The 23,433-nt window shown below is 39.5% G+C and overlaps 2 protein-coding genes across 5 annotated transcripts in view; one reads left to right on the top strand and one right to left on the bottom strand.

Moving 5' to 3' along the window:
* The window catches only part of LOC143347220 (midasin), a 47,719-nt gene that overhangs the window by 16,254 nt on the left and 8,032 nt on the right, over window positions 1-23,433 (bottom strand). The window lies entirely within an intron of this gene.
* Window positions 636-23,409, top strand: LOC143347227 (uncharacterized). Of its 4 annotated transcripts, none has more exons than XM_076776238.1 (8): window positions 636-964; window positions 11,309-11,510; window positions 11,810-12,062; window positions 14,611-14,865; window positions 15,128-15,229; window positions 15,578-15,760; window positions 16,058-16,363; window positions 17,120-23,409. In XM_076776238.1, the coding sequence occupies exons 2-8, from the start codon at window positions 11,323-11,325 to the stop codon at window positions 17,297-17,299; spliced, it is 1,467 nt and encodes a 488-aa protein (XP_076632353.1). In that variant the 5' UTR covers window positions 636-964; window positions 11,309-11,322; the 3' UTR covers window positions 17,300-23,409. The 4 variants fall into 4 exon arrangements, with proteins under 4 accessions (XP_076632353.1, XP_076632354.1, XP_076632352.1 ...); XM_076776239.1 differs by having other exon boundaries at window positions 636-982; XM_076776237.1 differs by lacking the exon at window positions 636-964 and having other exon boundaries at window positions 10,963-11,510.

Genomic DNA, 23,433 nt, shown 5'->3' with positions numbered 1-23,433 from the left:
TAGAACGCAAAAATATAAAATACGTATTCCTTGGCCTCTCCACGAGAGATATTAAATTCGTATCGCTTTTATTTTGCAGAATACAAATTCTCATCGTGGAGTCAGTTTTGCACTGATTTTCAATCAACTGTTGAGTGTTTGCAGACTTTTTGTTCCACGAGAGCCTTCGACTTCAATAACGATTCGAACTTGCACCGAACATTCCAGATACTAAATTTTTGATATTTTTACGTTCTACTACGTCACCGTTGCTGCAATCTACAACAATTTATAAAGATAAGCGTCGGAACGGTTTCGCGTACGAGTGTACAAAATGCGGTAGATTACACCTTTGTAGTGTTCATCTTATTTCAATTCGAGGTTCCATGACTCTTATTGGGAAACCCAATATTATTATGGAGTCAGGCCACTAAGGATAATCCGAGGTGTCAGAATTTATCCCGTAGGATGAGTCTGATGGTTCGAGCCCCTGAGTGCCACTAGACGGACCTTGCGAAACAACACCGAGAACACGCTCGAAATACGCGCGCGCGCGCCGATCCAAGGGGGGTGGGGGGTTGAAGGGAGAGAGAATCCTTGGGTATCAGGGGCTCCATCCACTTGGAACTCAGTGCTCTCTCGTATTCCGTGCCGAGAGAATCGAAAAATCTTGAAATCGCGACCGTACCCCGCTTCTACCAACCCTATCAATCCCCGTCCTCATCGCTTTTCGTTTTTCGTCCTTTGCTATCCCCTGCAACAGAGACGCCTTCGAGCGACAGAGAAACGTGGCGTCGGCTGCGTCAGCGGCGTCGGCGGCGGCGGTGGTCAGAGGGTGGTGACAGTTCTTATTGTAAATATGGTGAATTTTGACGGAGACACACCCCCGAGGAAGACGTGACACACGGGGATGAAAGGACGGCCAATTATTAGCTCGGCTGGATTTAAGTCCCGGAGGAAGGGACGCGCTTTCGGGGAGGACAGGGTGAGGACACCTTACGAGGTAGTTGATCTTCCAACGGAATATCTGGGTTAATGCTTTATTAGGTATTATTACGCCGCGGCGCCGTTTGATCAAGTGGAACAATCAAATTTTTCTATTTAGGATAACGCTGTATTCTGGAGCAAGCGTTTCTTTAATTATCTTTATTAAATTAGAATTAGCGGAATATTACGATGCTTAGGGATTGCTTGAAAAATACCTCGAAAGATATTTTTAATATTTTCTCGATCGGGAATGTTTAATAAATATAATTAAAACACATGCTCGCGCGAGACCGTTCTTCCAAATTGGATCTACTCCAAAAGCAGACATTTACGAAATAAAACTGTCGAGTATGAATGAAATTTAGTGGCTTCGTTAACGATTTTTTATCGATAAAGCGTTTAGTGCCGGTCCCTTTTTACGAGTCTTCGTTTGACGATTTATATAGACACGATGTATAGGAGTTCGTGTCTAAATAAATTGTACTCCAAAAATATGAACTATTTTGTCGAATGCGATTTATTTATAACAGAGAGTTAATTTAACTTTAAACTATATTCGATTTCTAGCAAAAGAAATAATGCCGGTAAATTTAATTTACATTGGTTCGATTACGGCAACGACGACGAATAAAATTTTCCATTCGTTAATAGAATTATCGACACCTCCGTACTTTAGATCAGCGTTCTGAGTGACACAGCACGTCGACGATGTCTTCCCTATTTCTAATTTCGTTCGTACATCGCGTCCGACTTTAGAATTGTAGTAAACAAAAACTTGAAAAAAAAACGAATCGAAGTGTAATTTTACATCGGGCCAAGAGAGCTGAGGTCACGGTGGTAAAAACATTTTCAGAATTTTCGATACGCCCGAGTAAATTAGATGTCTTTTAATTTCCGTTTTCACGTTGCATGGAAATCGTTATCGAGAGAAATTACCGTGGAAGAAAATGGGACATTCAGTAGCCATTGATTAAAAATCGTATTATACGGCCATTTTGAAATAGCCGCGAAATTAATTAATCGGAATTAGGAAACCCTGTTACACGCAATTAAATTATTTTCTCGAAATTATCCATATAATTTTCAATTTCCTCTCTATGCAAAAGTGTGTCATGAACTCTACCATCAATTGAATCAATAGACCACTTCAGAGTAATTAACCTTTAAGTAGAACTTAAAAGACCACGTAAATTTCTGCCATAATTAACCTTCAATTAATAAGCATGTGCTTTCGAAGCTATCGCGACTTCGCTTCGATAGTATTTTAACGATACCTCTTTCTTGCCCACCTTTGGTCAGTCCCCGTGACTTTTACTCTTCCACTTAATAGTAATCGTTATATCCAATTAATTAATTACTTCTAATTCTTTTTAAAAGCTACTACGTCCGCACTGTAACCAATCGGGCCCGAATTTCTGGGCCTGATCAGTTTAGGACGATTACGACACTTTGGAAAATATTTCTTTCGTCTAACTCCGCTCAACGTGTTCGTTTCCGATTTCGAATGGTTCGAACAGTCTCGCAATTTTAAACGTCTCACAGTCACCGAACGTAAAACGCAATTTTTATACAAACTCTGAGCCGTTGCTCTCAAAGCGAAACAGACTCTTTTGTCGCAAAACGCATAGAATCCGCGGGAAGCGCAACGACAGGCAGGAATAGAACATAAAGGCGCGAAAGAGAAACGCTTCTATTTTTTTCTCCCACGAAGAATAATTTCAGCTTGGAAGTAGAGCTTTCGTCGGCAACGATGCACCCAGTCGCGACGGAGGCTCTTCGCTCTGGCTTTTCCGGTTTCCGGCTGCACGGGAGCCTGTTTACTATAGTCGTTTTCAACTATTTCGACCCGACTAAGACACTCCTATTGTATCTACTCCTGTTAGGCCACAAGCACGGTGGAAGCAGGTTACCCGCTTTCCGGTAACCAGCGTCGACCCGACCGAGCCACGGTTAACGGCGCAAGAATAATCCTGCTTACCGGTAACCAACGCCAACCGGCGACGATAAGCTTCGTTTGTTTTCAAATGTACTATGAGCCAGCTGTGCTCTATAATATACAAGAGTTGATCGACAACTGCAGCCTCCGATCCCACAAAATATGCTTCAGATTAGAGGGATTAACCATCGACGTTTGACGTATTATTTATACGTATTAGCTGAACAAATTACTTCTCGACCTTTCTATGGTAATTTCGATCTATTTATTTGAAGCATCGAAATAATAACTAGCATCTATGGAAAGTCCATGCGTGAAACCGCGACCGTTTAAAGTCACTGTTTGCCGCTCCCAACGAATCTGTCTTTCGAGTCCGACTAATTTCGTTACGGCGAGCGGCAGCAATTTGATTTCCGTTCCGGATTTCGCGGAGCGAAGATTGCCGCGACTGCGCGTCCACCGATACTGTTTCATAAGATTCGGATTTACAGGGATCCACCGGGACGTAAATTGCGCGCGAATAACGCGATAAATCACAGTCGTCGCAGGGGGTGGCGAAATCGCAACCGTTACACGGTAATTTTCGTTTTCAAACAACAATCTTAACGTTGTACCGAACCAGCCGTGCTACTTTCCCCGCCAGCTTATGTTTATTCGTCGCGAAGCGGGTCCGATTACTGTAATTCCCCGCTTAAACCCTCTTGGAAAGCCGAAATATCGGCTTCGCGGCCCTTGCCAAAAACACCTCGAGCCGATTATAATCCAGGCCATCCTTTATCAGTCTTAATCTAACGAAAATAAATTTTCTTTTTATATAGAACGCGTAAAAAGTGGAGATTTTTATTACGATGGCTCGAGAAACGAAATTTGTAGAGAAACTTGATTCGTGGAAGAGTTAATTCGGGTTGCAAAACCCTGTATATCGCATGTCTCGTCGAAGACCGCAAACGCGGTAAGTGTATACAAGTATAATAACTTTTGATAAGACTATATAAGCTCCTTCGATTGCTTCTACTCCAATTCCCCCCTATTATCGTACATAGTTTGCGCTCTACTCTAATTCCCAAACAATTTAGAGCGTAACAATAACAGGTGTGACAATCGCCTCTAGATATGAATGTGTAATGCGCACGAAATTACGCGGAATTACTATTTGCATCTGTTATAGGATTACAGTTGGGATTAATTCAAGCATTAATATAATTGCTCGAGGTAATTATGTCTTGAATATTCTCTGAGCCGCGCGATTGAAGCGAACAAGAACGCCGTAATCCAAGGCTGGTTCAATATCCGTAGCTATTAATCTCATAAAAAATTATATCGACGCTGTTTCCGCCAAAAAATTATTCAACAGACACCTTTTGGTCGAAATAGTGTCGAAACGAGGACTCTTGATTCTTAAACAAAATTCTTAATAACTGCTAGATTTCTACGGCTTGTACAAAGTTACAAATATTTGCAGATAAGGGGAAGCACGAGGAAGACTGTTAAATTAGACTAAGTTTCACTGCGCCGGAGAAATTAACCGTGGGTAAATTAAAACGAGCGTCGTCAGATTAAACGAGAAAAATGAAGTTCCAACCGCGTCGCATACAAAATGGATGAAACGAGTTTCAATCCGGGAATACCTCAATTTTTCACGGGTCGCGTACAAAACGGTAACCCATGAATCATTTCGCACGAAAATATTTATTGGCAGAACGTTTGTAAAATTTATTTCAATCAACGACAGCTACGATCCGGAACGATGAAAAATTGCGTACGCTCGCGACACGTTGCTTAATTGTGCAATTTATTGGGCGGGCAGAGAAGGTTGCGGATGATATAATATTTAGGGAATCGGGGGTACACTGTTTTTCCCAGGGGTGAAATAAAGAAAAACGACAACGAATCCACGATGAACGCTCGTTCCTCGTTCCCTTGGCTGTTACAACGGCGTTGTTAGTTAATAAAAGAACCGCAGTCACCGCCTTGCAGGAACTCAAAGCGCACGCGATATAAATATTTCTATTTGTGTTTTCATTCCCTCTCGTTGTTTAGCGGAAAAGTTAAATACCGCTTGGTTCCGCGTTAAGTATTCCTTTACTAGCGGAAGTAGCTTGTTCAACCCTCTGCGCTCCGTGAACTTTTATTAATACGAACAACAAGCAATATAAATGCAATTCTGTTTCTTTTGTAAATTCAATTACGATAAATTAATTTATCTATGGTACTTGTTATGTCTTTTAAAAGCTAGCAAAAAGTATGACAAATTTTTATAATGTCGAGCTGTAATTGTATTTCGAATACTTTTTATACAGAAATGCTTTGTAAATATGTACATTTTAATATAAACTCTGACGTCTAGGAAAATAAGTCTTCAATCTTCGGCTAATTGCGACACTGTTTCGGCAGAACCGCTTGTAAACGAAATGTTTTCCCGATAGAGGTTCAGCAGCTACGAAAACATTCGCAAGAATAAACAAACGCCTGAGGGCACACCGGTTCATTTCGAAAACTTACTTCTATCGGCGCGAGACCTAGAACGCTATGTCTGTAGATTTGGAAGAGCGGGTCAGACGTTCTAAAAGCTTGTATTGAAGCCCGAGGCGGTTCGTTGCCACATTTTCTTTGAGGAACAGTTTCGCGAGGCTCTACGGCTAGCTCAGTTTATGGCGAGAATTATGGAAATAGAAAAATTTCAGCATCCTCGATACCAGATCGAATAGAAACAATGATTGTATAGCCTCTTGCCATTCTTTTGTACCTTTGAAGTTACGCTTACACGTTTCGATAGGCTTTGTGTATTAAAATATGGTCCCTTTACGGTCTTGCAAAGGTAGAACACATTCGTACACTAATTTATAGTAAAAGTTTTCACAAAATTAAGTGTTAGGGGGAAGGTACGCTTGTTTCGCTGGCTGCCTCATTCTTTGACAGACTCTATTCTTGTGCCCTCGAAAGAGCAATTGCGGAAAGTGGAAGAAACTCGCGAAGACCAGTGTTTTTAGTGGAGTTACAAAATGATACCGACAAGTTCTCGTTTATCTTCCGTGGGAACGAACAGTTTCGAATTCTTGTTAAACCTCCCTTACCCCGCCTCAGTCATTCTCTTCTCACCCTCTTGCGTCTTGCCAGAGGAATGATCTTTTCTGCTACAGGGTATGTATAAGCCGGACGGAAAACTTTTCGTTCTGCGAAAGTAAACTATGAATTTAAGAGCGAGTTAAAAATGGAAATGGAAAATAAATTTTCGTACGCTTCGTTCGTTTAAAGTTGGTGCAATTATATGTAAAGTAGTTTTAGCCTTTAAATTCCATATTTACGGACACAGAACACGTAAATTTTACTTCTTAGCAATTTACGTTGAGTTTGATTAACATAACTGTGAAATTATCTATAAACAATTCCGCCTAATTGAGAGTATAGAACATCGTAGTAAAATTGTTTGAACGATTTGACTATGACGTGTATTGCCACAATAACTCGACGTACATTTACGAACTACGTAATTTCACGACCGACAGAATATATCAATCTTTGAAAGTTCCACGGTCCCTCGAGTCTTGATAACTTTCAGAAATCGAATTTCGCTTCCGGTTTACTTTCGAGGCAAGTATCCCCTGCCACCAAACTTTCGTCAGAATGTTCTATTACCATGCAAAGCGACGATTGCAAAAAACATTTGTCGACGTCTGGAATATTTGCGTTCCCATCTCTTAATTTATGTATCGAGCAAAATATTGTTTACCCGTTTTCCCAAGCGACAATTTTAGCTAATACCATTCACGGGCGTTAAAAAAAAATTAAAATTCAATAGATAGGTGCCAATAATTCAATAATTCGGATACTATTACAACTAAGAAAAGCACGGAAATTATAAAGTGTTATACGCGACGGAGTGAAAAGAACGAGAGAAAATCGATTATATTCTTTTGAAAGGCTTTGAAGGGACTTTAAAAGCAGGAAGATATCGGATCCCCTCGGAAAACGCTAACAGAGGAATTCAAGACGGTCGCTTACAGACCAATTTTCTCTGTTCTTTGTGGAAAAAAAAAGCCATGAACAAAGTGTTACTTGTCCTTTTCCTATCGCGGCGAGTTGTTCACGAAGAAGGAAAACACGAAATAACGGTTCGCTGTACGATACTGACTTTGGTTGCGAGATAATTGCAAATAAGAAGGTTCTTTATCCTCGATTCGAACTTTCAATTGTATACTTAGATTCCGATCGTTTCGATGACGAAGTACTCGCACGATGAATTGGACCGTGGGGAAATATTTTCCCAAGAAATATACCGACCCTTCCAAACGAACCGCGAGTAGCTCGAGAAAAAGAGTTACGGTTCCCCCGTAAATTAAACCGCCCGTAATTCGTAACTTTCGAAGTGTCCACTACTTTGTTACTGCATTTTTATCTTCCGTCAGTACATACGTACGCTCTAAATGTCAACATTTACTATATATGAACGAAAAAGAAAATTTTCGATAATCGTTGCTTCTCGTATCGGAATAACAAGACTGCTGGATCGAGTGCTATTATTATTGTACGTGGAAAGATCACTCTCGGAATACGCGTATAAATAAATTAAGCATCATTAACTATTTCATCGGTTTCATCGACGCGTCAGCGTGTTATCATTTCAACCAAATTATTTACGGCGACACTGTAGTCCCGTTTCGATAAGCTCATCATTATCGACATCGTCAATCGATTAACGCTCGATTGGCTCCTCTTTAATTGAAAACCGCCGTTCTTTGTTCGGGTACGTGTATACTTCTATTCAACGTGGGCACTCTTGTATCGTACATAGTAAACATGTTCTCGATCTGCATGTAGTATCGCTAAATAATTCATGAACCACGCCAATTTACTTTAATACTGTTTCCCTTGAAAAGGAAGTTCTGTTGACACGTCAAGTTACGAGCCAATTTTGATTCGATACCGTATAGAATCTGTAGTAATAATAATAACACCAATATGCAGCAGTATAGTCAGGAACACAAAAAAATTTTAAGAAACTTATGGAACATACGAGCAGACGAAAATTGAAAAGGAAGCCTGTATTAACAAATCAGCATAAAAATGTTCTCGTATCCACTTATTAGGGTGTCCAATCTTTTCATCTCTGAGCGCAGCAGTGCTTTAATTAATTTAGCGGGAAACTAAAAGGAAAGGCTACATCCGAATACACGGTTTCCTCGAAATTCTAAAGCGTGTATTTGATAACGTTGGCACAATTTGTATAATTAGCAGAGAATGTATTTTTCCGCGCGAAGCAAGGTATTTTGCAGATACCCAATGAGGATAGCTGCGGTTTATGGATCCTTGGAGGAGGTGAGGAAGTTGTCCAATCTTGGTTTTAATGTTTTGTTTCCTCAGAATCCCGCTGATGCGGTGGTCCGTAGTACCTTCGATGCAGAGAAAAACAAGGGGTTTTCTACCCTCAGCCGTGTTTCTGTTCTTCCGTTCAAATTTTTTCGCAAATAAAACTTTCCTCGACTACTCTAGAAACGTGCAGTTTTCCTTGAAAAGATCGCGTCTAAAGTGTATTAAATTATTTTTAACTTTTTACTCTTCTTTTCCCCAGATAGATTTCTAAATGCTCGTCAAATTTGTTCGTTTCTTTCGTCGATTAAGTTTCTCTTTTAAATCTTGAATTTATTCACGATAGACGTTATGTTAAATTCTTGATCGTCGAAACGCGAGCGGTTTGCTGTGCAACGAGCGCACAGGAGATGATTGAAATCTCCCTCCGTTTGTTCTTCCTATTCGATGCAAATCCGACTGTACCGTCGAACACGATGCTTTGCCCGCCCGTAGTTAATTCTTCAATAGTTTGATTTAATCTTCATTCTTTAAGTTATCCGCGTTGAATCCAACGGGCTATCAGCTTCATCCGGCAATAAAAGAATAAAATCTCTTTTCCTACGGTTCTTAAGCCCCCCCAGAGCGGATGCTTGTGTTTACGTCTTCGACCATTGCTTTCGTACAATTTCTCCTATTTAGCCTCGTTGAAGCGTTGTTTATCAGTCGCTGGGAACATTGATACCTTCCTTTCGCGTTCCTTTTATCCGATTCGGTCTCTCTTAAAATTTATTTCCATCGTTTTCGATGGAATAATATATACGTTCGCGACGCGATGAAGAAATTCGTGTCGGGTTAAAGGAACTCGCGATTAAATTATAAACAATTACGCGGCTTGGTGCCTTCTGAACTTAAATGCCGAGCGACCGTTAAAAGGAGGGCGTGGCGAGTTGAGGAAAGTTCATTGTCTATTTCGGTGTGCTAATTCGCGGGGCTTGAGCCGTTTAAAAATTTTAAAGAGTGCCCGAATTTCGCCGGACAAGTACCATTTTAAACCCTTGCTTCGCTCGCCGCGGAGTTCCTTCTTCCTTTCTGCCCCTATCTCATAGCTTTCACGATAAAAACCACCCATTGAATTTCTCCTCCGCGGCATACTCGAAACGACCGCGATGGGGGGAAAAGCTTTCTCGTTTTTGCGACTCGATTGCCTGGGTTTCTTGTTTCAAGAAATTTTGCACGCCCGCGATTTAGGCGTGCAACGCTTTAAATAATCGACGTTACCTTTGTTAAAAAAATCCGGAGTATCCATCGATCGATTTTGTCCAAAATCTAATTAGATTATTAGGGGACGTACCTAGGTACGAACGTGAAAAGAAAATATCTCTTTATTAGCGAAAATGTGACGAGGTCGAAGCACGAGTATAAAAAGGAAATTCTCGACATGTTTGGAATTTCCGCGAGCATACATCGTCATTTAGTAGCTATGCAAAAGTGACCTGGTATGCGACAGTGTATAAAAACAACCACTATGATACCGCTAGGTATACATTTCGACGAGAATTCTGTTGGATGACCTGGTTAGTGTCGCCCCTAAACCACTCTTTAAAAAACTTTTCGCTTTTCAAAGTTTCTTCTGAAATTGCAAGACAGCTGTGGAGCACGTGTTGCCCGGATAGAAGCAAAGCTAGCAACGAAAACGAGGTTTCGCCCTCTTCATAATCAGCACGCGTCTCCGACATTCCGGTTTTATAAAACCACCCTTACGTTAACGAACAAAAACTATAACAGAACCACGCTGCGATCAGCAATGATCGTTTTCTTAAAACACGGAATAGAGAGGATTTAGTCGTATATAAATGCCCGAAACGTGATCGCGTTTTTAACTCTTTCCCGTAATAGTTTTAGGCATGGCTATGCCATTGATCGGAATTATTTTAGCTCGCACATCGGGTGACGCACGCTCGATGAACTATTGCTCGGAAAATCCATAAACTTTTGCTTAAACGTATTTATTTCGTCCACGTAATTTATCCTGTATTTTTTCTGACGCCCGTGTCTCGTATTTTCTCTTGGATATTTTCCGAAATAGTTCCCGATATAAAGTCCTGATTCTCGGGAAGCAAACATCCTGAGTCTCGCCTTTCATCTGTTTTTCTACTAGAACACACACTGGGGCGCTCTTTACTTTTGCACAGACACGAGGTAAAATTCTTCCGTAGATAAAATTCTCCGGGCAAAAAAGTAAAAGATAAACCGTTTAACCGTGGCTCGTTAGAGAAAACGACAAACTTCAATTACGGAATGAAGTATTTCGCAACAGATAAAACTGTAGTCGATCGGACGAACGTCAGTAAAGAATCGCTTCGCGTTCGGTATTATTGATTATCTATTATTCGAATAAAAATTTGTCCGTCTCCGATCGTGGCGGGGATATCCCGGTAAAGCGAGCGTAACGGCGAAAGTGGCTTGCCGGGAATATCCCCGGATTTGGGCGGGGAAGAATTAAAGTGTGTTAGCGGGGTGTTAAAAATGAAAAATCTTAACGAGTTCGCCGCGGGCACCGTACGTACATTGCCGGCAAAAAATTTATAATCGATCCTTTCTACCAATATTCGACGACTAAAGAAATTAATACTTTTAACCGTATTTCGATATCCTCACCGACGTTTACGCCAAATAAACAAACTCGATGCGCTTTTATTCCGTTAAAAGCAACGTTTCTCTGCACCGCTATCTATCTCTCGAAGGGAAAAAAAGGAACCGGATCGCTATTATCCACGCAAGACACGCGGAAGCGCAGTCCGAGAGGACCGAGGGAATTTTCGCGTCTTCGCCCGGGTTGTAAAAGATGTAGCCGGTGCATCGGAAAATAGGCCCGTAGAGGAAGATCGAAGGTGGAAAATTCGCGATAGGTGTGTACAGTCTGTGTACAAGAGGCGTTTCTTTTATGCATGAGCGCGCGAGCGTTCCGAAGCTCCTTCGGCCCGAATGTACTTGCGAATGAATAAAAAAAGTTGATGAAATTGTTCTTCCTGTGCGTGATCAAACTCGATGTTTCCGCGTCGAAAAATTTCACGTCGTTTCCAGTTAAGGGACGCGCGAATATAATTGTCGAAACAGGTGAATCGGCGGCGATGATAGGTGCCAACCTGAGGTTCGGGATCGGCGCTTCGGGTAACGTGTCGTCGAACGCAACGAAGGTTTTTCAGTGTCACCCGGGTGGTGCCACCGAGGCCACGCTCATATTCAGCCTTGGAGCTCTCGGTATGGGGGCGAACTTTATGCTTATGGCTCTCATCCTGGCTAAACGACAGTTGCGCAGGTAATTCCATCAAGATTGACCTACTCCGTTATCATCGAACGTCAACGTGTAGCGACGATTGCAAGACCGTGCAAACTCTTTCGTTTTGATACTCAAACGCGTATACAGTAACGATTCTTAAAATGAAATGCTTATATTTCCCTTCCAATCGAGGGGATCCTCCTTGAAGCCAGTGAATTTAAAAGACTGTTGATGTAGAAGTTCATCTTACTTGAATACTTAATAAGAAAAATTGATTTTTTGGAAGGTGTAGAATAGCTCCTTAATAATGTAATTTGATAGTAAATCGTATGTTTCAGGTGGTCGCAGGGATTACTGTTCCACCAAGCAATGGTGGATTGCGCGAGGGCTGCGATTTTATTGCCCCTCGGATCGAGCATACTAAACTGTCAGCCGATGACCAAGTGTTCCCTGGTCGAGACAGCGTTTCTCCTGTTGGTGACAGTTTCCACGGTGAATATGTTGACGACAGTACTAAACGACAGCCCGATTTTTCCAGAAACTGACGAGGAGGCCGATCTCACAGCACCCCTGCTCATGGACTCACCGCAGGCAAGCGTTTTATCTTCTCTTTATTTACGGTTTGTTTTCTTGCCGCATCGATTTCACTTAACCTATTTATTCTCAACGATCTACATATCCGTGCAGTGAGCACACACAGGGACTGGGCAATGTAAAGCGTAATCAATTATTAGCACAGAAACTAAAGCAAGGATAACGACGCCATTATTTTTCCGTATTTCAGAGTTCGCTGGTATCCCGTCTATGATATATCGGTAAAGTGACCAGAACTTACGACTTCGAAGGCTTTGCGTTTGATTTAATGTAGTTCGAATAGCGTATTAAATGTAAACGCGCGAAGAAGTATGACGTTGCTTAAAGGGGCTTTCTCCTTCGGGTGATCGATGTATAAAGATTTCTTGACTATTCTTTTTTCGGGAAAAAGAACGTTTATCGACTCGAATCTTCTAACGATACGCGGACAAAAATTATAAAAGAATGTAGATACCTGTTCGGTTATTCCAGGGGCATGCAATAAACCCTCAGCTACTTGGAAAAAGTCACGGTAAGCGATTCTTGTCTCTTTTGAAGCGTTCGAGCGTCTTCGATCTTTATACCGAGAGAAATTTGTTGCATCTGACCCAATAATAACTTTGGCAGAAACTTAAAAGATTACAATAAATCTAAAGATATCTCGTACAACTTTAATTTGATAAATTTCGTCCTTCGTTAACAATTCGATAACGATATTCCGTTATCGTCGCTTTAACGCAGAGATCTAATTTTCCAGTGAAACGGTACAACGATTGCAAAGGAATTCTGATAAAATGGAGTACGAAAACTCCAACGACGAAGCAATTTATTTAACAATAAAATTTTGCCTAGGGACACTCCGTACAGAAATTTCAAAGACTAAGGAACTTTGATAATAGGAAAACTTTCGACGCAAAAGAGGGAATAATTTCCCAGCGAGTAAAATTCACAATGAAACGATTACCCCTAGTAATCGAACGACAATTTTCATTCGATCGAAAACTTTATCTGCAGACAAGTCCTACTGTAGACTTCGAAATTATCGTTTAATATAAATTTTCACGTATTTGCATGCCCGTTCGTTGTACTATAAAGTGCAAATCGCAGAAACGAAGCGCGTATAATATTACAAGAACCGCGAAATGGATTTATAAATTTACATACACGAGCACGCGAAACGCGAAACGCGAACCCCGTTAAGCCGATCACCAAGTAAATATCGTTATTAAATTTAAATCGAACGAATAAATTTATTAAGTCGACACGGCACGTATAAATCGATAAAGGCACGGGAACGTGTATCGGACGTTTGAGTAATTGAAAGTTTGATTGCTAAGTGTTTGGTTAATCGACGCGACGCCATAGGCGAGTATTGGTAACAGGGGGCATCAAATAAACGGTATGTCACAATTAATTCCGTTGTGAAAGCACGGGTATTCCACTGCGGACAGTTTACACCGCAATCGGTCGCCATGGACTTCGTTCTAACAATGCACGTGACGCTTCCATTATATTCTCTCGTTCCCTTCCTACACTTCTCCCTGTTAAACCTCTTCCTATTTTCACTTCCGCTTCAGACAGAGAGAAACAGAGGAATCCCTGTATCAAATTCAGAGAGTACACGTGCCAATATATACGTTTCCGCGGCTGGGTTAATGTTCAAATTTCAAAAAATACGCAATATCAGATTTACATAGTACGTAACAAAAGTAGATTAATAAATTCTATTTTTCTAAAATTTTATTCGACGCTGATACAAAATAGAACAACTAATTTTGTAAACTAAATCCACGGAATGTTCTATTTTGTTATTTAGAGGAAACGCGTTGGTCGTTCAATTAAACATTGTAACAAAGTTCCGGATGTTGATCGGTCGTTTCGAATTGTTCAAGTTTTTCCCGTACCGCGTACGTTTCTGTCATTTTACCGCATCACACTCTGTAACGTATCATAAACCCAAATGTTCTACGACCCTCCGCATCGTCGACCTGCGCGTCGCATGCGGTGAGGTGGGCGAAAGTCATAACGCGGAAAAGCTGCTGAATGGTGGACATTTCGGTCACTGATTTGACACTCGTGTCACCACCTCCGTACGACAATTTTACACCGAGTGTTCCGACAGTTTTCCACCGAACAAAGGAACGAAAAGGTTTCTTTGTTTCCTAAAACTATCGGGCTAGATAAAAAAAACTGACAACACTCTGTGATCGAACGATCGAACGATCCTGTACTAATGAAAATTTTACACTAGTTTCCAGCGACAGTTTGCTAAAATGTAAAATTCGTCAAAGACGACCTTCTTTTAGATATCGCGAAATTGCGTTTCGAGAGCCAATATTTTCACTTTCATTTTCGTAATTAGAGTCGGGGCAGGGACTAGAGAATCGATTGCTTAGACGAAGAACAAATATTTGCTGTTGACCGGGTGTTATCGCGCCCTCCTTCGCCTCAACTGTCGCGTTTCCCGCCGTGATACTCGGAACATCTGGGAAAACGACACTTCGCGGGCATCGATTTCGCATAATCTGTAATAACTAAAGCAACTAAGGCGACATAATTGTTTCAGTGCGTTTTATTTGGGACGTTCATGATATGGTTCGCGAGCATCACGATAAATCTGGGCCCAACGTTTCTGAGCGGCGCTCTGGCCGCGAACACGGAAACGGGACACAACGCTCCGAGTTGTCCACTGGTACACGGTCCGTTTCGTCATTACATACTGAACGTTCTTTGGATCGCTATCAACATGATTTGTGTTACGCTTACCCTCATACATCTTAGGAAACTGCACAAAGATCTCACTAAGGCCAACGATGAAGCGGTACGTACGCGTTTCGATACCCAGTTCATTATTAACGAACACTCCAGTTCGACGCATGTATTACTCTCTACCACGTGAAACTGCTGCACAGTAAAATATTTTTATAAAATATTCGATATCGAGGACCGTAGGGCAAATAAAAAAAAACGAGAAACGCGATCCCTAGTAATTATTGAGGACGTAGTCCGTTATATTTCGCGTGGCCCGTCCTCGCACAAATTTTAGTTACGATCTATTCAATCTTAATCGAAATTTTTATTAGGTAAAAGTAGCACTGCTAACAATTCTCGTGAACACAACGGGTAACCAACAAACAAACGCGGTTCCTGAAAATTCTGCTGCATCTACGAATGGCACGCCCAAGGTAATGATAGAAAGACACAAAATCACTTTATTCCAATAATTATACACTCCTCCTTCGACGTCGAGCGTGGCAAAATTTTTAGAATCTTCCAGGTGAAACGTCAAACGGATATTGAGCATTTCGATAGATGGAAAACTGGTATCGATTAAAGTATCAATTAAGATAACAGTTACAGAGATCTATCGCGAAGTTTTCGGCGCGCGTTGTATTGTTCTAAGTGGCAGAGACGCGTGAAATTCGTTAAGAATTCGCGGCGACGGAACGATACACCGCACAAGAGAAATATATTGAGACACCCTGAAACAAGGCGTCGTATCGTTCTACTATAAAGAACATGTGTCGCTTCAGAGGGGCGGAGCGGCAGAAGAGCACCGTAAATTGAGGAACTACTTAAAGCGGATGGACAGCGAAGGCGTGCAGAGGGTGAAAATGTTTCTAATAATCACGGCCGCGTACGGTATCTTTTGGGGACCATTGTTCTTTGTCACCTTGGTGGATCATCCCAGCATAGGGAATCCTACCGGCTACGAGGTAACTAGACAGATCGTTTTCGAAAAACCATAGTCGAAAAGCGTTGTCGCGTTACGTTCCAAATTTTAGTCATTTTCAAGTATCGTTCGTTTAGTTTCCCTACAATGTTTCGATTCTGCAAGATCGTTAGGTTGATTTCGGTATGAGAGATTGCAAGTAGATGCAACAACGACGAAGAAAGTAATATCATTTTTTGGTCTCTGTTTAAAAGAAAGAAAAGAACCGGTTTGCATAATATTCGGATTAAAAGGATGGGACGCGAGCCCGTATTTCACATTTCCATTAACTGACTTGCAGGTGACATTACATATCGCATACATTCACGCGTTCGTGAACCCGGCACTGTTTTTGAGCCTCCATCGAGGATTGCGACAAGGATTGTCAGAGTTTTTCTGTGGGTGCTGCGAAAGCATCGCGAGTTGGATTCTGGGTCCAAGCATTCCTGTAGAAAGCGTCCAACCCCCACGATACCAGGAACCTATTGAAGCTGTGGCTGTACCCTCACCCCCGGAACCACCAATGGCACCACCCAACACGTGTCCGGATCTCACCGACATCGCCCTCCTCAAACCACCGCTGCCACCGACTGGAAAACATTTACTGGTATTGAAAATATTTTTGCATAAGTTTGAGAAACTTTCCCCCGCCTCGCCATGGAACGAGCACGGACTGCTTTATAATCTTTTCGCTTTGAATGCCTGACCCAGTTGTTTAACGCGAAATGATTTAAGGCTTTTACAGCACGTGCTTCGATAAATTTATTACCGGGAAGATTAAACGCGACGATACTTCGATTAACGACGTTCGAAAACATAACGAATCTTCTATCGGAGCGTTCCAAACGAAATTACGTACAGCCGCTGTTGCTTCACGTTGGTTTATCCGATTAACCCAAATAAGTATTTTCTTTTTTCTTTTTACCAAGTATCGAGTTAAGTAACGAATTCTCGAGCTTTTTATCGAAGGACTCGTAAAGATCGCCGCAACGCTTTACGCGGCTTGTACTTTTCGCCATTTTATGTAATCGCACGAGCAACCCGTACAACACGACCCTAAACGTAGAATAGAAATTTGTTAGTTTTTATCTTTCCAAGCGAGCCGTGATTCCAAACTATGAATTAAATGGAGTTTCTTTGAGAATGCTTGTAGCTTTCGCTTCGATTCTTTTATTGTCTGCGCGATGTAAAGGAACGCAGTGCACCTTGATTGTTATTTAGAAAAGTTTGCCAGCGTAAATTGCATGGTAAATAATCTCAGCAAGTTACTCGATATTGTGTGTCACAAATAAAAGTGTTGGTTTCTACGGTTTCTGTTTAAGATTAACTAAAGTCGTAATTAATCGCGGAATTAAACGTGCAGGACGACTCTATGATCATACCGCCGGATCCATGGACCCTGGTTTCGAGGTCGAAAAGCACACCGACCACTTACGAAGCAGACACTAGTAGAAGATCGAGCATTTTGTTACCTTCGCTACCAATCTTAAACGATTTGGTCGTAAATGTTACTCCAACTAGCAGCGATTCTCCTAGCGAATAAGTTATCGGGTTTTAATTGTTTTTTTTAAAGGCAAGGAAATTCTGAAAGAAAAAATTATTCGCAAAATTATTCGAGAAAATTTCCTCCAAAAATTGCGTCGCAAACTTATTTTTTATGTTGCTGAAGGGGCATTGATTCCTCTCTGAAATAAGGAAAAGCAGAAGAGAAGACCTAATTATAATTTCCGAAGTGTACACCTTGCAAAACACTGGTACAAACATTTTTTAGAAATTGAAAATAACCGAGGAAACTTATTACACTGAAATTCCTTTATTTACGAACAGCTTACAAGTTGCTCGTTCGCGCATAACACATGATAATTGCTCAGGCATTAGCACCGAAAAGGGTGAAAAATTATTTATGAAAAAACGTTTTCAAAGGTCACGGAAAGGTCGTCACGGAAATTCCACTATTAAAATGCTTTCATAAATCTGCTACGCTCGAAAGTTTGATAACCGCGGCAAACATTCCTCCAAAAACAATAGGCGGCGAACAGAAAGTAATTCTTTAAAAACGGATTATCGAAAAGAGGAATAAATATTTCCGAAAGTTGCCAAAATATACGTAAAAAAGGGTTACGTAGGTCCATCATTCGCCAACTTTACGCACGTTTTCATGCAAAACTTCGCTTTTAGATGATTATATTTAGGTAACGGCAATAAATGTGAAACAGAGAGCCTAGGGAAACAGTAGAAAACCAGAAAGTCATCGGCAACGATAGTTCCTTAATGTGAATCGAAACAATATTAGACGCACCAATTAGGTATTAACTCATTAATTAGGGGATACGTTAGCTAGTTTGCACCTTTAAATGAGCTTTCCACTCAACTGGGGACTCAAGTGATCGAGAGCTTTTGTCTCGATTATTAGTATATTGTATTATTTACTACTGTCATTATTATATACTTATTATACAAATATATACATAAATACCGACACATATGTACATACACGGGGCGTCCAATAAACTATAATAAGCGTATGTAAGTCCTTTATCAATGATCTTATACTGTGATCTAACACTGTCGAACCTCGGTAATTGCAGAGAGGAAGGAGACTAAAAATTCCTGGAATTATTGAGATTCATGCAATTATCGGGGCAACCTTTCCAGTTCGAACAAAACCCACTTACACGGATCAGAATTAGCCGGATATAAGAAACAGAATAAGGTATGCGTTAGTTTTTATACATATATTCGAGAACAGAAGCGTTTCTGTCTCGATTTTTATCGCTCGCTGGATGGGTCCATCAGCTAATGGAAATTTTAACTTGTACAGTTTTCATTGTACCTTTATGAAAGTATCGCTAATGGATTGGAGAGGTTTACCTGATGAAAATAAGCTTAAACACAACCTTGCTCAAACTATTTTTGATCGTGCGTTCCTCGAAATTTTTCAGACGATTTAAATAACGTGTAATTAAAAATAATGTGAGTAGTGCTGTGTTTGGTCTCGTTTAATGAGAAATATCTGGCCAATCCAATTATTATACTGTCACAAAGATATAAATTGTAATTTTCGATAACGGATGAAATTCGATCCTGCACGCAATTAGGGTTGTTTGGTCACGCAAATCGGAGGGTCTAATTAACGCTAGATTTACTTCAAGTTACAGAACTCATAAATATTATTTCTCAACAATTCACGTTGTATCTCAATCGTAACAAAATTAAAAGATGCAAACAATGTCTGCAAATCTAGTGTTAAAGATCAATCGTGGTAATGATTCCGTTTCGTATATCCGGGCAATACTCTGCACCTCCGCTATCTACGGTCGCAACTACCTATCGCTTTCACCACTAACTACACTCGTTGCAAACTGACCACCCTCCTTCCCCCATCTACTTGTCAACACAATGCAGCTAACGAGATTCTCGTGTAAACATCGAGGTTGCATTCTATCGATATTCCATTGTACTTTTAAATTACACAATATTCCTCACCGCGCCTAGAAAGTATTTCTTACTATGTACCATCGAGAAAGTGAAGAGACTCGAGGGCGAGAGAATTTGTATTGGTTTTTTGTAAACGTCTCACCAGTGTTTTATATTTTTGTAAGATCATATTCTTGTGCAACAGTAACCACGAGACCGAATTATTTTCGTTGCATGTACCAGTTTTACGACTCTGCGAATAAATGTTACTTTTTACGTAGATTTATAATTACGGAATTCGATTTGAATGATTACTAGAAAAAAATCCAGTGATTAGAAAACGACGAGAAATATTATAGTTACTTGACTCAACGGAGATAAAAAAAGAAACAAACTAAACGGCTTTACGAATTAATGCATTAAGAACATTTTGAATTTAAATATGAATCTCTATATTTTAGTGTTATTACTTATTTATCAACTTGATGTAACGATCATACGATGTTACGTTATAAATCATGTTATTTATTATGTATTTCACGGTGTCTTGTAATAGGAGGTAAACTGAAATTTACGGACACGATTTTAAATTGTTTCATAAATCTGCCGATCGTCAACGACTCTTTTTAGAGACTGTGACGTATTTTATGGTTAACGGAATGTTCTGTCACGTCAATTAAGTATTACGCAAAGTATCCTTTGTAAAAACATTGCACATAAACGTTTCCCACATACATTTGATGTCAAAATAAGATATATTAAGACTTGAGAAACTACCGCGTGTATGTGTATATGCATGTGAATATATGTTTACATACATACGTGCATATATATAAGCACACATATATTTTCTACGCAAAACTTTAGGGATTTCCGGACGTAAGATCTCTATTATACTTATACTCGTATTGGAATACGCGTTTCGATGAGCGAATCACACGTTCGAAGTCTGAAACTATATTTGGGCGTAAAATAAAACTGACTTGGGAGAGACCGCCCGTCGCTCTTGCTTTGTTTGGAGAATGATAACGTTGGGCATTATTTATTGAAAGTATAAATAACAATAACTATTTAAATAAAATGCTACTTTTTACTTTGACTGTATTTTAAGTTTGTTTACATTATCACTTTCCTGTACTTATTTTATAATAATTCCCGTTATTTAGAATTACAATCTCGAGCGTGCATGCTACTGATCAGTTACCCCAGTAGAGAAGTAAATCAAGTTTCATTCGGTACATCTCACTGCTTCACTGTCTCTTTTATAATGTAAACACACGTCGAGCAAGCCTCGCTCAGAGAGGAGATACAAGCGATCGAATTTTAATTTCTTTAGTCTCTAAAGCCAGCTTCGCATATTGGATTATTAGCCGCATCGATGAATATCGAATATGAGGATGGAATTCTCGGTTCGCGCCATAATTTCAGTATATTCATACGAATATTCGGCAAACGGAACAGCATCTTCGATCGACGAGTTTGTGAATACGAATAGCATGTCGCGTTATTTAAAAAATGATTTTTTATAGTCAAAGTAAAAAAGTAAACAAGCCTTTTATTTGCGACTTATTTTGGTAATAATGTATAATCACTCCCTAAGAAGAATTGCCCGAAAGTAGTCAAACGCTCTATACAGGGTGTTCGGCCATCCCCGGGAAAAATTTTAATGGGAAATTCTAGAGGCCAAAATAAGATGAAAATCAAGAATATCAATTTGTTGATTGAGGCTTCGTTAAAAAGATATTAAAAAATTAAATTAAAAAATTTCAAATCATTCACGGAAAAATTATTTTCGATTTCGGGGGGCAATTACATTCATTTTTGGTGAATACACATACCCCCGAAATCCTACCCACATCCAAGAAAAAAATTCGAGGTGTGAAATTTTTCAACAAAATTAAAAAATTTCAAATCGTTCTAAAAAAATTATTTTTCGTTGCAGGGATCAATTACAATCATTTTTTATCAATACACATACCCCCGAAATCCTACGCATTTTCAAGAAAAAAATTCTTTACCGAAAATCTAATGTGAGGCCAGAAATGCTTCCCTGAAATTTCATGCATATCTTTAAAACGTCATAACTTCTGAACGGATTGGACGATTTTAATGTTTAAAAAGGCAAACGACGCGTATTTTAGTGTAGAATATGTACAAATCGCAAAAATATTCGAAAAGTTGGTCCTTGTCCCCGCAAAATGAGAAAAACCCCATAAAAATGGTCCAATTTTCAAACAGCCATAACTCCTACAATTGTGAATATATTTCAATAAAACTTTTTTCTGAAGTAGAGCTCATGGGTACCTACAAAAAAGTATTAGACAATTTTTCTGTAGGGCGTCAAACAAAATTATTACAAATCAAAAACGAATTTTTAAGAAAAATCGACAGGGGGTAGGTGCCTAAATTTTTCGACGAAAAAAAAAAATTTCAAATCGTTCTGAAAAAATTATTTTCGATTGTGGGGGTCAATTACAATCATTTTTGGTGAATTAATATACCCTCGAATTCCTGCGCACTTTGGAGAAAAAAATTCTTTACCAAAAATATACTGTGTGGCCGGAAATGTTTCTATAACTTTTTAACGAAGCCTCAATCAATAAATTAGTATCCTTGATTTTCGTCTTATTTTGTCCTGTAGAATCTCTCATTAAAATTTTTCCCAAGATTAGTCGAACACTCTGTATATAGTATTTTATAAACAAAATAAAAAAAAGAAGCATGATGAACGATTTTAATTGACACTAAGACACTGTGCATCGGAAGATAGATTTCCACGGTTTGTACTTGAAGGTTTTCGGGTATAAATCATATTCTATCAGAGGAGTGTTCCAGCATTGCAGGGGCTGAGCACACTGACACCGATAATACCCTGACGCTGGCACTGATAACAATCCTGGCAAAATATCAGAACACGGTTCCAAAAAGTTACGGCTTGTAGCCGGAAGTTTCGAACAGCATGACTTGCAAGAACTCAGTCTGTAAAAGATGCATCTCCCGGTAACTTGAAAACGTAATTACTATTTCCGTTATCGTAACACTATACCGGGGGAATGAGAGAAAAGAATTATAGGGATCCATAGAGAAAACAATAAAGTATGTTGGCAACCGAATAATGTCTTTCCTTTGATAAAATAAAATTATAAAAATTGCTACTCACCTTTTGCTTTGCGACCAATGTTGCTACAACAATTTTAGAGGACAAGTATTAAAATGAAATAAAATTTTCATATTCCCTCACCCCACAAAAGGGTACTTTTAAAAAAGCATCGATGTTTCAGTAAAAAACATAAAAGAAGCGCGAAAAGTTATTAAATGTGAAAAAATGTAGCCTCAAGAGAGACTTTATTATAGGATTTAAGTTTTTTCTTTGCCACTTTGTCCCATCTTAAACGACACAAGAAGTATGAAGAATCTTAATTGTGTGGTTAATTTTGTACTGTATCGAATAATATTAGTTGGAAAAATAAATATTCAATTTTATATCCTCTTTTTCAATAAATTTTCAATAATTTAAATATACTTTCAGTCTGTAGCATAAAACTATCAGCTAGTATAAAACAAAATTAAGTCCGGAATCCCTGAAACAATGTCAATTTCTCTTGAAAGACTTTCATTAAGAAACGCGGAGATAAGAAATGTTACGAGTAAGTTTAATTATGAATTAAAAATGAATGTTAGCCAAACGATGATAGATTTAAGAATATTAATTTAAGTTCATTAATAACCGGTGCTTGGCGGATTTAATAAACGCATAACGGAGAACGTCGGGTCAAATTGATTGCAATATTTATATCGCTAATTATACAAGCACTATTTGCGTTTATAAAACTAATCGATGTCATTAAATGTGTAAATAAAGATAGATTATCTTTGATAGCAGCAACTGTCTAGCTTCCCTGTCCTATCATTTACTTCAAATAATTTCCCAAATAACGGATACAATTAATTATAATAATGCAAAATTTTAATACCAGTAGAAGTAAGGGTGCAGATTAAATCCTCATCTGCACCTCGCTTTTAGCGAACGAATAACTATACTAAAAGTAATGGAAGAGAACACGGCGTGAGCTACTTCGCCAGTGAATAGGTCTGTTGCATCTCACTATAGGTAAACTGTTATCTATGCCGTCAACTTTAGCGCTCAATAAGTAAAAACTTTGATAAACAGTAAGTTCAAGAAAATAACAAACGTAATATTATCTTGCAGGAATTACTTATTAAATGGTCTATACCTCTATATATCGTTACAAAAAGGCT

This window comes from Colletes latitarsis, chromosome 10, assembly GCF_051014445.1.
Source record: "Colletes latitarsis isolate SP2378_abdomen chromosome 10, iyColLati1, whole genome shotgun sequence".
Lineage (NCBI taxonomy): Eukaryota > Metazoa > Arthropoda > Insecta > Hymenoptera > Colletidae > Colletes > Colletes latitarsis.
Note: the sequence above shows the minus strand (reverse complement) of the source record. Positions and strands in the feature narration are given on the sequence as shown.